The sequence below is a fragment of the Hemitrygon akajei genome, chromosome 11, assembly GCF_048418815.1.
Source record: "Hemitrygon akajei chromosome 11, sHemAka1.3, whole genome shotgun sequence".
Classification (NCBI taxonomy): Eukaryota; Metazoa; Chordata; class Chondrichthyes; order Myliobatiformes; family Dasyatidae; genus Hemitrygon; species Hemitrygon akajei.
In genome coordinates, this window is record NC_133134.1 from 174,508,126 (window position 1) to 174,522,003 (window position 13,878).

Sequence of the window (13,878 nt, forward strand, 5' to 3'; positions counted from 1 at the left end):
AATTTCATCATGGCTGATCCACTTTTCCTCTCAGCACCAATCTCCTACCTTCTCCCTGTATCCCTTCATGTTTTGACTAATCATGTGTATGGTCATGCACTTTGGTACAAGAAATGAAAGGGTTGACTATTTTCTAAATGGAGAGAAAATACATAAAACGGAGTGCAAAGGAACATAAGAAATAGGAGCAGGAGTTAGCCATCTGGCCCGTTGAGCCTGCTCTGCCATTCAATGAGATGATGGCTGATCTTACCATGGATTCATCTCCACTACCTGCCTTTTCCCATAACCCTTAATTCCCCTACAATGCAAAAATCTATTAAACCAAAAATCTATCTCTCTCGAACCCTGATGCTATGTCTTCTAGCTCTAGTCTCACCTACCAGTGGAAACCACTTTCTTTCCTCTATCCTATATATCCCTTTCATAATTTTATATGTTTCTAAAAGATCACCTCTCATTCTTTTGAATTCCAGTGAGTACAGTCCCAGGTGGCTCAATCTCTCCTTATAGTATAACCCTTCATCTCTGGAATCAACCTGGTGAACCTCCTCTGCACTGCCTCCAAAGCCAGTATATCCTTCCTAAGTAAAGAGACCTGAACTGCACGCAGTACTCTAGGTGCGGTCTCACCAGTACCCTGTATAGTTGCAGCTTAACCTCTCTGCTCTTAAATTCAATCCTTCTAGCAATGAAGGTCAACATTTCATTTGCCTTCTTGACAGCCTGATGCACCTGCAAACCAACCTTTCGTGATTCATGCACAAGCATTCCCAAGTCCCTCTGCACAGCGGCATGCTGCAATTTTTACCATTTAAATAATAATCTAATCTTGCACTGTTTCCTTGTGTGGATTACCTTGCAATTACCAACATTGTACTCCATCTGCCAGACCCTTGCCCACTCACTCAGCAGACTCTCTGCATCTTCTGCACAATTTACTCTCCCACTCAATTCAGTGTCATCAGCAAATGTAGATGCACTACATTCGGTCCCCTCTTCCAGGTCATTAATGTATATCGTGAACAGTTGCAGGCCCAGCCCCGAACCCTGTGACATACCGCTCACCACCGATTGCCAACTAGAGTTACACCCATGTATCCCAACTCTCTGCTTTTAGTTAACCAATCCCCTATCCATGTTAAGACATCACCCCCAACTCTGCGTCTGCCTGATGGATCCATTTCTTTCCAGATGCCTCACTATTTCTTCTTTGATGACAGCTTCAAGCATTTTCCCAACTACCGATGTTAAACTAACTGGCCTATAGTTACCTGTCTTTTGCCTACATCCTTTTTTGAACAGTGGTGTGACATTCACCATCTTCCAATCCGCCAGGATCTTCCCAGAGTCCTGAGAATTTTGGTAAATTATTACTAAGACTCCACTATAACTTCTGTCATTTCTTTCAGTACTCTGCGATGCATTCCATCAGGACCAGGGGACTTATCAATCTTCAGGCCCACTAGTTTGCTCAGCACTACCTTTTTAGTGATAGATATTATGTCAATGTCCTTACCTCTCAACACATCCATAACATCTCTCTTTGGCATGTTAGACATGTCCTCCACCGTTTAGATCAACACAAAATAGTCATTCAAAGCCTCTGCCATTTTCTCATTACCCAATATCAATTTGCCCTTCTCCACCTCCAAGGAATATTTTGTGCTAGTCTATCTTCATAATCTATCTTCCCTTCCTTTATTGCTCATTTAGTGGTTTTTTGTTGCTTTTTAAAGTTTTCCTGATCTTTCAGTTTCCCACTACTCTTGACAACGTTGTACACACGAGCTTTTAGTTTGATCCCTTCTCTTATTTCCTTAGTTATCCAAGACTGGCTCTCCACACCTTTACTGTCCTTGCTTTTAACTGGAATATACTTTTGTTGAACACCATGAAAAATCTCTTTGAAAGTCTTCCACTGTTCCTCAACTGTCCCACCATATAGCCTGTGTTCCCAGTCTACACTAACCAAATCCTCCCGGATCCCATTGTAGTCTCCACTGTTTAGGCATAATACACTGGTTTTAGATTGAACTATTGCACCCTCCTTGTATGAGAAACACAATCATACTGTAATCACTCTTTCTCAGAGCATCCCTAACTACGAAATCACTAATTTCACCTGTCTCATTGCACAGGACCAGATCTAAGATAGCACATTCCCTTGTAGGTTCAGAAACATGCTGTTCAAGAAAGCCATCATGGATGCATTCTATGAAGTCCTCCTCAAGACTGCCTTGGCCAACTTGATTCACCCAGTCTATGTGCAGGTTAAAGTCCCCCATGATAACTGCTGTCTCATACTTACATGCCTCAGATAATTCTCTGTTTATTGCCTGTGCCACTGTAGTGTTATTATTCAGTGACCGATAGACAAAACCCACCAGTGATTTTTTTTCCATTTACTTTTCCTAATCTCTACCCAGATGGATTCAACATTCTGCTCCTTAGATCTTGTATTGTCTCTTACTATCGCCTGATTCTATCTTTAATTAGGAGTGCTACCCCACCTCCCTTACCTTCCTGCCTATCCTTCCGTATTACCTGATATCCTTGGATATTTAATTCCCAACCCTCTTCACCCTACAACCATGTCTCTGTAATGGCCACTAAATCATACCCCTTTGTACTGATTTGTGCCACAAGTTCACTGACCTTGTTTCGAATACTAAGGGCATTCAGATAAAGTGCCCTTACACTCATTGTGCTTTTAAAATCTTGTAATCTTTTACTCTTTTGCACTTGACTTTTCTTCACTCCACTCTTGCTTTTCTCTTTTTTATCTTTTGCTTTTACTTTATCTTTAGTCAAACTTTTCTTTTTTTACTTTATCCATTCTTCTCCAATCTTTTGAACCCACCCCACTACTATTTAGTTTAAAGCCCACCCACAGTCCTAGTTATGCGATTCGCTAGGATCCAGCTCCCATCATGGTTCAGGTGGAGCCCATCCCATTGGTACAGCTCCCTCCTTCCCCAATACTGGTGCCAGTTTCCCATGAATTCAAATCTAATCAAATCTAATTCAAATCCATATCAATCCTTTAGCCATGCATTTAACTCTCTAATCTTCTTGAATCTATGCCAATTTGCACGTGACTTAAGTAGTAATCCAGAGATTACTACCTTTCTGGTTCAGTTTTTTAATTTAGTCCCTAGCTGCTCAAATTCCCTCAGCAGAACCCCTTTCCTTATTCTACCTATGTTGTTGGTACCCACATGGACCACGGCAACTGGATCTTTCCACTCTCACTGCAAAACCCTCTGCAGGTCAGATAAGATGTCCTGAAGCCAGGCACCATGGAGGTTACACAGCCTTTCGGATGTTCTATCCTCATGACAGAGAACTCTGTCTATTCCCTTGACCATACTATCCCCAATTACCACTACATTTCTCTTCTCTCCTCCCTCTTGAATGGCTCCCTGAACTACGGTGCCACAGTTAGCTTGCTTATCCTTCCTACAGCCCCCACTGTCATCCATACAGGGAGCAAGTACCTTAGACCTATTGGACAAGCTCAAGGGCTGAGGCTCCTCCAGCACTGTCTCTTGGATCCCACTACCACCTCACTCACAGTCACACCCTCTTGTCCCTGACCACAGACCGAATTTGAGGCAGCTAATCTAACGGGTGTGACTACCTCCTGAAACAGAATCCAGGTAACTCTCCCCCTCCCTGATGTGCCGTAGTGTTTGAAGCTCAGATTCCAGCTCATCAACTTTGAGTCTGAGTTCCTTGAGATGTCCACCAGCTCCCACATCATGCAGAACAGCACATCACCTGATTCTGCATCATCCCTACTTTATTTAATTAGTGTAATTTAGTGACTTTTTATTCAACCAGTACAAAAGCCTTACCTGCTGCTTACCTGTACCTCCTCGCCAAAGACTCTTGAGCCACACTGGTCCACTCACGCAATGCCTGCTCAGCTTCAATCCTGCTTCACTTTTATTTGCTCCCGCTAATGAATCGCGAATCGATTGGTCCTCCACTAATATGTGTCCTTGTGCAGGATTCCCTAAAGGTTAACACAAAGTGCACTGCAAATGCTGTGGTCAAGTCAAGACGTACAAAAAAACTGGGTGAACTCAGCAGGCCGGGCAGCATCCGTTGACTGCTTCTTTCAACGGATGCTGCCCGACCTGCTGAATTCCCTAAAGGTTAATTTGCAGATTGAGCTGGTGGTGGGAAAGGTAAATGCAATGTTAGCATTCGTTTCAAAAGGACTAGAATATAAAAGCAAGGATATAATGTTGAAATTTTATAAAGAACTGGTGAGGCCTCACTTGGAGCATTGTGAGCAAGTTTGGGCCCCTTATCTTAGAAAGGGTGTGCTGAAACTGGAGAGGGTTCAGAGGAGGTTCATGAAAATGACTCCAGAATTGAACAGCTTGTCACCTGAAGAGTGTTTGATGGCTCTGGGCCCTGTATTCACTAGAATTCAGAAGAATGAGGGATGACCTCATTGAAACCTATCGAATGGTGAAAAGCCTTGGTAGAGTGGATGTGGAGAGAATATTTTCTATGGTGAGAGAGTCTAAGACCAGGGGACGCAGCCTCAGAATAAAGGGGTGACCATTTAGAATGGAGATGAGGAGGAATTTCTTTAGCCAGAGAGTGGTGAATCTGTGGTATTCTTAGCCACTGGCAGCTGTGGAGGCCAAATATTTATGTATATTTAAGGCATAGGGCTAAGAGGGAAAAGAATCAGCCATGGGGGTGTTGTGGATAGTGTGGAGGGCTATCAGAGCTATCAGACCCTGATCAGGGTCAAGACCTGAAATGTCGACAGTGCTTCTTCCTATAGATGCTGCCTGGCCTGCTGTGTTCCACCAGCATTTTGTGTGTGTTGGATCCAAGGGGACATTGCTTTGTGGATCCAGAGCTGGCTTGCCCACAGAAGGCAAACTGGTTGTAGACGAGTCATATTCTGCATGGAGGTTGGTCAACAGTGGTGTGCCTCGGGGATCTGTTTTGGGACCCCTACTCTTTGTGATTTTTATAAATGACGTGGATGAGGAAGTGGAGGGATGGGTTTGTAAATTTGCTGATGACACAAGGGTTGGGAATGTGGACAATGTGGAGGGCTGTCAGAGATTACAACGGGATATTGATAGGATGCAAAACTGGGCTGAGAAGTGGCAGATGGAGTTCAACCCAGATAAGTGTGAAGTGGTTCATTTTGGTAGGTCAAATATGATGGCAGAATATAGTATTAATGGTAAGACTCTTGGCAGTGTGGAGGATCAGAGGGATCTTGGGGTCCGAGTCCATAGGACACTCAAAGCAGCTGCGCAGGTTGACTCTGTGGTTAAGAAGGCATACGGTGTATTGGCCTTCATCAACAATGGGGTTGAGTTTAAGAACTGAGAGGTAATGCTGCAGCTATATAGGACCCTGGTCAGACCCCACTTGGAGTAATGTAGAAACTAAAGAAAGGATGTAGAGGAGATTTACAAGGATGTTGCCTGGATTGGAGAGAATGCATATAAGAACAGGTTGAGTGAACTTGGCCTTTTCTTCTTGGAGCAGTGGAGGATGAGAGGTGACCTGATAGAGGTGTATAAGATGATGAGAAGCATTGATCGTGTGGATAGTCAGAGGCTTTTTCCCAGGGCTGAAATGGCTATCACGAGAGGGCACAGTTTTAAGGAGCTGAGGAGTAGGTACAGAAGAGATGTCGGGAGAAAGTTTTTTATGCAGAGAGTGGTGAGTGCATGGAATGGGCTGCTGGCGACGGTGGTGGAGGCGGATACAATAAGGTCTTTTAAGAGACTCCTGGATACGCACATGGAGCTTAGAAAAAATAGAGGGCTATGGGTAACTCTAGGTAATTTCTCAGATAAGTACATTTTCGGCACAGCATTGTGAGCCGAAGGGCCTTTATTGTGCTGTAGGTTTTCTATGTTTGTATGTTTCTAATAATTTAAAAACAATTAATCCTATTTTTTGTTTTTTTCTATATACAGGAAGATGGGCTTGACAAATTGCTTCACATGGCAAGGAAACCAAAGTCTGACCAAGATCGTTTCCTCTGTAACGTATTGAATGAGTTCGTTGCAGGCTGCAGGTTTGATTGGTTTTATCGCATATAAAATAGATATTTTGAAAAAAAAGTTCTTTACCATTGTATTTCTAATTATAGATAATCCAGGGTTTACCAAGATCAAGATTGTTGAATGTCATGTCCAGTACACAAATGTAAAGGAGAACAAAATAATTGTACTCTGGATTCGATGCAGCCCAAAAGAGAACAGCATAAGACTGTAAGACATGCAAGCAGATTAGGCCATTGAGTCCAAACATTTAATATATAAGATAGCTTATATAAAAATGTTAAAAAACTTTGCTATGCTCTTTTAAATTGAGCAGAAATGCTTAAACATTACCAGCCACAAATTTTCCAACTAATGTTTGTAGGACAACTGCCTCCTAGGGAACATTCCTTCACCTACAAGAGCTCGTAATCTACCTTCATGTTTCCTTTGCTGTTAGCAATTCACTGGAACTTTTGTTTGTATTTTAAGGTTCATTTGTTTGATCTTAGTAAAGTTAACATTATCTTACTTAGCTTATGCCAACACCACTGTGCATCTGGTTTCAAATCTCAGCTGCCACTCGGAGGACAGCAGATGCATAAAGTATGGCACACCTTTGGCCCAGGTTGCCTGTAACAAGTGTGAGGCAAGGCAGCAGCAGATGGAATTTAGTCTTTACGAGTGACGCGGTGCACTTTGGGGGCTGGGAACCAAACTGGAGAGACGGAGGAAGGGGTGGTTGGCTCACAAATAGAGAAAGCTTGGAGACAGTGCAAGAGGGAGGATAGGCAGGTGATAGAGAAGGGATGCACTCAGACCGATGGTTTAAGGTGTACTGTATCTATTTTAATGCAAGAAGCATCATGAACAAAGCAGATGAGCTTAGAGTGTGGATCAGTACTTGGAACTATGATGTTGTGGCCATTACAGAGACTTGGATGGCTCAGGGGCAGGAATGGTTACTTAGAGTGCCAGGCTTTAGTTTCAGAAAGGACGGGGAGGGAGGCAAAAGAGGTGGGGACGTGGCATTGCTGATCAGGAATAGTGTCACGGATGCAGAAAAGGAGGAAATCATGGAGGGATTGTCTACCGAGTCTCTGTGGGTGGAAGTTAGAAACAGGAAGGGGTCAATAACTCTACTGGGTGTTTTTATAGACCGCCCAGTAGTAACAGGGATATTGAGGAGCAGATAGGGAGACAGATTCTGGAAAGGTGTAATAATAACACGGTTATCGTGGTGGGAGATTTTAATTTCCTAAATATTGATTGGCATCTCCCTAGAGCAAGGGGTTTAGATGGGGAGGAGTTTGTTAGGTGCGTTCAGGAAGGTTTTCTGACACAAAACATAGATAAGCCTACAAGAGGAGAGGCTGTACTTGATCTGGTATTGGGAAATGAACCTGGTCAGGTGTGAGATCTCTCAGTGGGAGAGCATTTAGGAGATAGTGATCACAATTCTATCTCCTTTACCATAGCATCGGAGAGGGATAGGAACAGACAAGTTACGAAAGCGTTTAATTGGAGTAAGGGGACATATGAAGCTATCAGGCTGGAACTTGGAAGCATAATTTGGGAACAGATGTTCACAGGGAAATGTACGGCAGAAATGTGGTAAATGTTCAGGGAATATTTGAGTGGCGTTCTGCATAGGTATGTTCCAATGAGACAGGGTAAGGATGGTAGAGTACAGGAACCATGGTGTACAAAGGCTGTTGAAAATCTAGTCAAGAAGAAAAGAAAAGCTTACAAAAAGTTCAGAAAGCTAGGTAATGATAGAGATCTAGAAGATTATAAAGCTAGCAGGAAGGAGCTTAAGAAGGAAATTAGGAGAGCCAGAAGGAGCCATGATAAGGCCTTGGTGGGCAGGATTAAAGAAAACCCCAAGGCATTCTACAAGTATGTGAAGAGTAAGAGGATAAGATCTGAGAGAATAGGACCAATCAAGTGTGACAGTGGGAAAGTGTGTATGGAACCGGAGGAGATAGCAGAGGTACTTAATGAATACTTTGCTTCAGTATTCACTGCGGAAAAGGATCTTGATGATTGTAGGGATGACTTACAGTGAATTGAAAAGCTTGGGCATATGGACATTAAGAAAGAGGATGTGCTGGAGCTTTTGGAAAGCATCAAGTTGGGTAAGTCACTGGGACCAGATGGGATATACCCCAGGCTACTGAGGGAGGTGAGGGAGGAGATTGCTGAGTCTCTGGCAATGATCTTTGCATCATCAATGGGGATGGGAGAGGTTCCAGAGGATTGGAGGGTTGCAGATGTTGTTCCCCTATTCCAGAAAGGGAGTAGAGAGCCTATGAAATTATAGACCAGTGAGTCTTACATCAGTGAATGCTAAGTTGATGGAAAAGATCCTGAGAGGCAGGATTAATGAGCATTTGGAGAGGCATAATATGTTTAGGAATAGTCAGCATGGCTTTATCAAAGGCAGGTCATGCCTTATGAACCTGATTGAATTTTTTAAGAGTATGACAAACACATTGATAAAGGTAGAGCAATAGATGTTTTTGTATGGATTTCAGCAAGGCATTTGATAAGGTACCCCATGCAAGGCTTATTGAGAAAGTAAAGAGGCATGGGATCCATAGGGAACTTGCTTTGTGGATCCAGAATTGGCTTGGTCACAGAAGGCAAAGAGTGGTTGTAGATGGGTCATATTTTGCATGGAGGTCGGTGACCAGTGGTGTGCCTCAAGGATCTGTTCTGGGAGTCCCTACTCTTCATGATTTTTCTAAATTACCTGGATGAGTAAGTGGAGGGATGGGTTAGTAAATTTGCTTATGACACAAAGGTTGGGGGTGTTGTGGATAGTGTGGAGGGCTGTCAGAGTTTACAGTGGGACATTGATAGGATGCAAAACTGGGTTGAGAAGTGGCAGATGGAGTTCAATCCAGATAAGTTTGAGGTGGTTCAGTTCAGTCAGTCAAAAGTGATCATAGAATATAGAATTAATGTTCAGACTCTTGTTAGTGTGCAGGATCAGAGGGATCTTTGGACTGAGTCTATAGGACACTCAAAGCTGCTGCGCAGGTTGACTCTGGTTAAGAAGGCAGGCGGTGCATTGGCCTTCATCAATAGTGGGATTGAGTTTAAAAATCAAGAGGTAATGTTACAGCTATATACGACCCTAGTCAGACCCCACTTGGAGTACTGTGCTCAGTTCTGGTCACCTCACTACAGGGAGGATGCGTAAACTTTACAAAAGGGTGCAGAGGAGATTTACAAGGATGTTGCCTGGATTGGGGAGCAGGCCTTATGAGAATAGGTTGAGTGAACTTGGCCATTTCTCCTCGGAGCGGTGGGGAATGAGAGGTGACCTGATAGAGGTGTATAAGATGATGAGATGCATTAATCGTGTGTATAGTCAGAGTCTTTTTCACAGGGCTGAAATGGCTAACATGAGAGGGCACAGTTTTAAGGTTCGTGAAAGTAGGTACAGAGGAGATGTCAGAGGTAAGTTTTTTACACAGAGTGGTGAGTGCGTGGAATGGGCTGCTGGCAATGTGGTGGATGTGGAATCAATAGGTGCTTTTAAGAGACTCCTGGATACGCACATGGAGCTTAGAAATATAGAAGGCTATGGGTAACCCTAGGAAATTTCTAAACTAAGTACATGGTTGGAACAGCATTGTGGGTCGAAGGGCCTGTATTGTGCTGTAGGTTTATGTTTCTCTATGTTTAAAAAGGGTGGGGCAAAGTCTGTGAATGATACTGTCTTAGGGGTGTGTTTAGGAAGAAAGAGACCTTGGTATATAAGTGTAATTATTCCTGAAGGTAGTGGCACAGATAGATAAAATGGTGAAGAAGGTATATGTGATACTTCCTTTCAATAAGGCATTGAATACAATAACAGGGAGTTCCTAAAATATTGGTTAGGCTGGAGCTGGGGTACTATGTAGAACTGTGGTCACCACACTCGAGGAAGGTGCAATGGGGACTCATTTGCTAAGGGATGGTTTGCTTTCCTTGGAGTAGAGGAAGTGAAGAGGGACCTGATGGAGGTGTTCAGATTTATAAGAGGCATGGATAGAGATGATATCAGGATGGTTTGTTCATGGGAAATCCTGTTCCACTAATTTGACAATATATTTTTGAAGAATGATGAAGGTAGTGTGGTATAAAATTATGATGGGTGTAGATAAGTTGAATATGCAGTCCTTATTTACTCAGGCTTAGAAAATCAAGAACTGGAGGACATCGGTATAAAGTGAAATGGAAAGGTTTGATAGGCTCTGTGAGCACCCGGAACGTCCTGCCAGGGTGATGGTAGAAACACTGTAGATACTCTTGTAAGGCATGTGGTTGATAGGGAAATGGACAGTTACGTAGGGTTGATGAATTTGATTGATCTTAGACTAGGTTAAAGGGTCAGCACAGCACCGTGTGCCAAAACACCTGTGCTGTGATGTAATGATCAATGTTCTGTGATTTTATAAGAAAGAAAATGAAAAAAATGCCATGCACTAACTTCAAGATGTTTCAATTAGGGCCAATTGTATAAACCAGGTACTTGTTAAGTGCCTTGTTTGCTTATTGTTGCCAAGGGCCTGTACATTGTGTGACAACAGACTGTTTATTTGTTGCTTTTCTGTCCTAGACAATATCAGATTTATGCTGAAAAGAAAACCATGAATCGGCCCAACTCACTGGACAGATGTCGAATTAAAACCTTGAAGTGTAATGTTGTAAGTGGGTGAATGCTTCCTGTTTCAATCTGGGTGTTTATCACTGACTCGGTGGAACAGATGAGAGCAATGCTTCTCACTGTACCTTTCTATTCAGGACCTTGAGTCTTGAATAACAGTACATGTAAAGTTAATGCTTAAGGTTCCTTGCTGATGTATGTCCTGGGCTCCCCGATTTACTTGACTAGGAAAAGGGGCAAGGGAACAACGTTGGCATGTACAGCTATTACAAAAAAGCTTGTCAAAGGGAGGGAAGCAGAGTGTGAACAGCTGGGTGCAGCAAGGCTGATGGGTGCTGAGCTGGGTATTGGGAACCACGAGCTAATCTCTCTCATCAATCGTATGTAGAACTGCACGGCTCTGTGAACAGTGGAATCTGGCAACCTTTCATTGCTTATCCATCCTTCCCACCAAACTCTCAGAAACTTGTAATCGATGTTTTCTCACTTCCCAGTTCTGATGGAGAGGGTTTGATCTTAAATGTTAAACTCGTTCACCCTTTCCACAGATGACCAAATAATTTTGATATTTGTTTGGAGTACCAAAAGAAAAATGTTTTGAAATTATCTTGTAAAAGGCTTTGCTGCGCTGCAGATATACTGCTTTTGATACAGGAAATGTTATTTTACTTTTTCTAGGTTAATCATGCAAAACAGGCACTAAAAATTATGAAAGAGAAGGAGAAAAATTTAATGAAGAAGCTGAATAAATTACAGCAATTAGTGGAGAAATTCAAAATACAAGTGGAAGAGGTGAGATTGGTTTGAACATTCCTGACTTTTTTGAGAAATTTATGAACTAGAAAATCCTTGAGCATTTACATTGGCAGTCTCACAGGGAGAGCTCGGATACGACAGGCTTCTGTTCCTGAGGTCTGTTCATAATACAAACTGTTAAGTTCTAAATGAAAAGAAAAAGTTTGTAGTAATAGTGAAAAATCAAAGAATCAAAATTCAAAATATCAGGAACAAAATGGATTAAAATTGTAGCAACACCCACACACACAAGATGCTGGAGGAACTCAGCAGGCCAGGCAGAATCTATGGAAAAGAGTACAGTCAACATTTCAGGCTGAGACCTTTCATTGGAACTGGAGAAAAAAGATGAGGAGTCAAAATCAGAATATTGGGGGAGGGGAGGAAGAACCACAAGGTGATAGGTGAAACCAGGAGGGAGGGGTGAAGTAAAGAGCTGAGAAGTTGATTGGTGAAGAAGATAGAGGGCTGGAGAAGGGGGAATCTGATAGGTGAGGGCAGAGATCCATGGAAGAACAAAAAAGAGGGAAGAGCACCAGAGGGAGGTGATGGGCAGGTAAAGAGATAAGGTGAGAGAAGGAAATGGGAATGGGGAATGGTGAGGGGGTGGCAATATTGGAAGTTTGAGAAATCAATGTTCATACCATCAGGCTGGAGGCTACCCAGATGGAATATAGGTCTTGCTCCTCCAACCTGAATCTGGCCCCATCATGTCAGTAGAGGAGACAATGGATCGACATGTCAGAATTGGAGTGGGAAGTGGAATTAAAATGGGTTGCCACTGTGAGATCCCATTTTTTCCTGGTGGTCGGCGAAGCAGTCTCTCAATCTGCATCAGGTATCACTGATTATACAGGAGGCCACACCAGAAACATCAGATACATTAGATAACTCAACAGACTCACCTGAAATTGGTTCAAAGGAAGGAAGAAGAGGGTGGTGGATGAGTACAGTACTCAAGGTGCTGTATCTCAATGTGTGGAGTATTAAAAAATAATATGGATGATCTTGTGGCACTATTACAGATTGTTAAGTATGATGTTGTGGCCATCACTGAATCATGGCTGAAGGATGGTTGTAATTGGGAGCTGAATGTCCAAGGTTACATATTATATCGGAGGGATAGGAAGGTAGGCAGAAGGGGAGGTGTGGCTCTACTGGTAAAAAATGGCATCAAATCAGTAGGAAGATGTGACATAGGATCATAAGATGTTGAATTCTTGTGGGTTGAGTTAAGAAACTGCAAGGGTAAAAGGACGTTGATGGCAGTTATATACAGGCCTCCCAACGGCGGCTGGGAGATGGACCACAGTTACAACAGGAAAAAGAAAAGGCATGTCAAAAAGGCAATGTTATGATAGTCATGGGAGACTTTTAACATGCCGGTCAATTGGGAAAATCAGGTTGGTAATGGATCTCAAGAGAGTGAATTTTTGAATATCTAAGAGATAGCTTTTTAGAGCAGTTTGTCATTGTGTTATGTGGAACCAGCAGTAATGGATGTGGAACGGAGTCAGGGAATTATTGCAAAACAACTAAGTTTATTAACACTCAAGCAGAAATATAGAAAATTAAACAAGCGACTAACTTAAAATGATGTTTACAGCGCTATGCGTCTATAGCTCCCAAACAGTTAAACTTAGGAACAATTCTTAACAGAGTCTTACTGGAGCACAGTCTCAGAATGTCAGTTCAGAAAGTTTCAAGGAATTCACGGGGGAATTGATAGGAGAGAGTTTTAGTTTTGAAGTGTAGCGAAGTGACGATCTTGAAGACAGAGATTCAAAATACAGCGAAGAAACAAGTCTCGCAGAGATATGCCAAAACGTCCACCGTACCTTTCCAAAGGCAATTCGGCAGACACACAGTACCTTTCGAACGCTGATCTCACAAAGCAACCACCATGCCTTTAAAGTGGAAGCGAGTTCACAATGTGGTCTGTTTCGAAGAATCTACGAAAAGTCCACAAAAAGTGAAAATTTCACCACGTAACTGACATGAGAAGTCCCTTTTCCAGGAATGGTCACCACACACCCGAGACTTTGCAGGGGTCACCAAAGTGGGTGCCATAAATCCATGTTTGGAATAGGAAATGTAAGTTACCTCCAAAATGCACAGTGTTATCAACTATCCACTCCCTTCTGTGTTCAATTGAAGCTTGCACTCTTCACTCTCACTAACGACTCTGCTATCCAAACACAACGACTCTCCACCAAAGTGGGTCTCTCCCAAAGTGTGTCCCCAGAGCAATCTGCGCAGCTGCTTTTATACTGTTGGGGTAGGTCACCGCGTGACACTACCAGAAACAAAGTCACAGATTCCCAGTACATCACGTACTGTTCCAAGAATTGATACTGGGGTACATAACACACAGATTCCCAGTAC

The 13,878-nt window shown here is 42.8% G+C and overlaps 1 protein-coding gene across 1 annotated transcript in view; it reads left to right on the top strand.

Moving 5' to 3' along the window:
* fer1l4 (fer-1 like family member 4) overlaps positions 1-13,878 on the top strand; it is a 477,640-nt gene that overhangs the window by 249,015 nt on the left and 214,747 nt on the right. Inside the window, 3 exon segments of the mRNA XM_073062298.1 lie at positions 5,973-6,073; positions 10,651-10,738; positions 11,377-11,490. Coding sequence (XP_072918399.1) covers positions 5,973-6,073; positions 10,651-10,738; positions 11,377-11,490 — 303 coding nt within the window.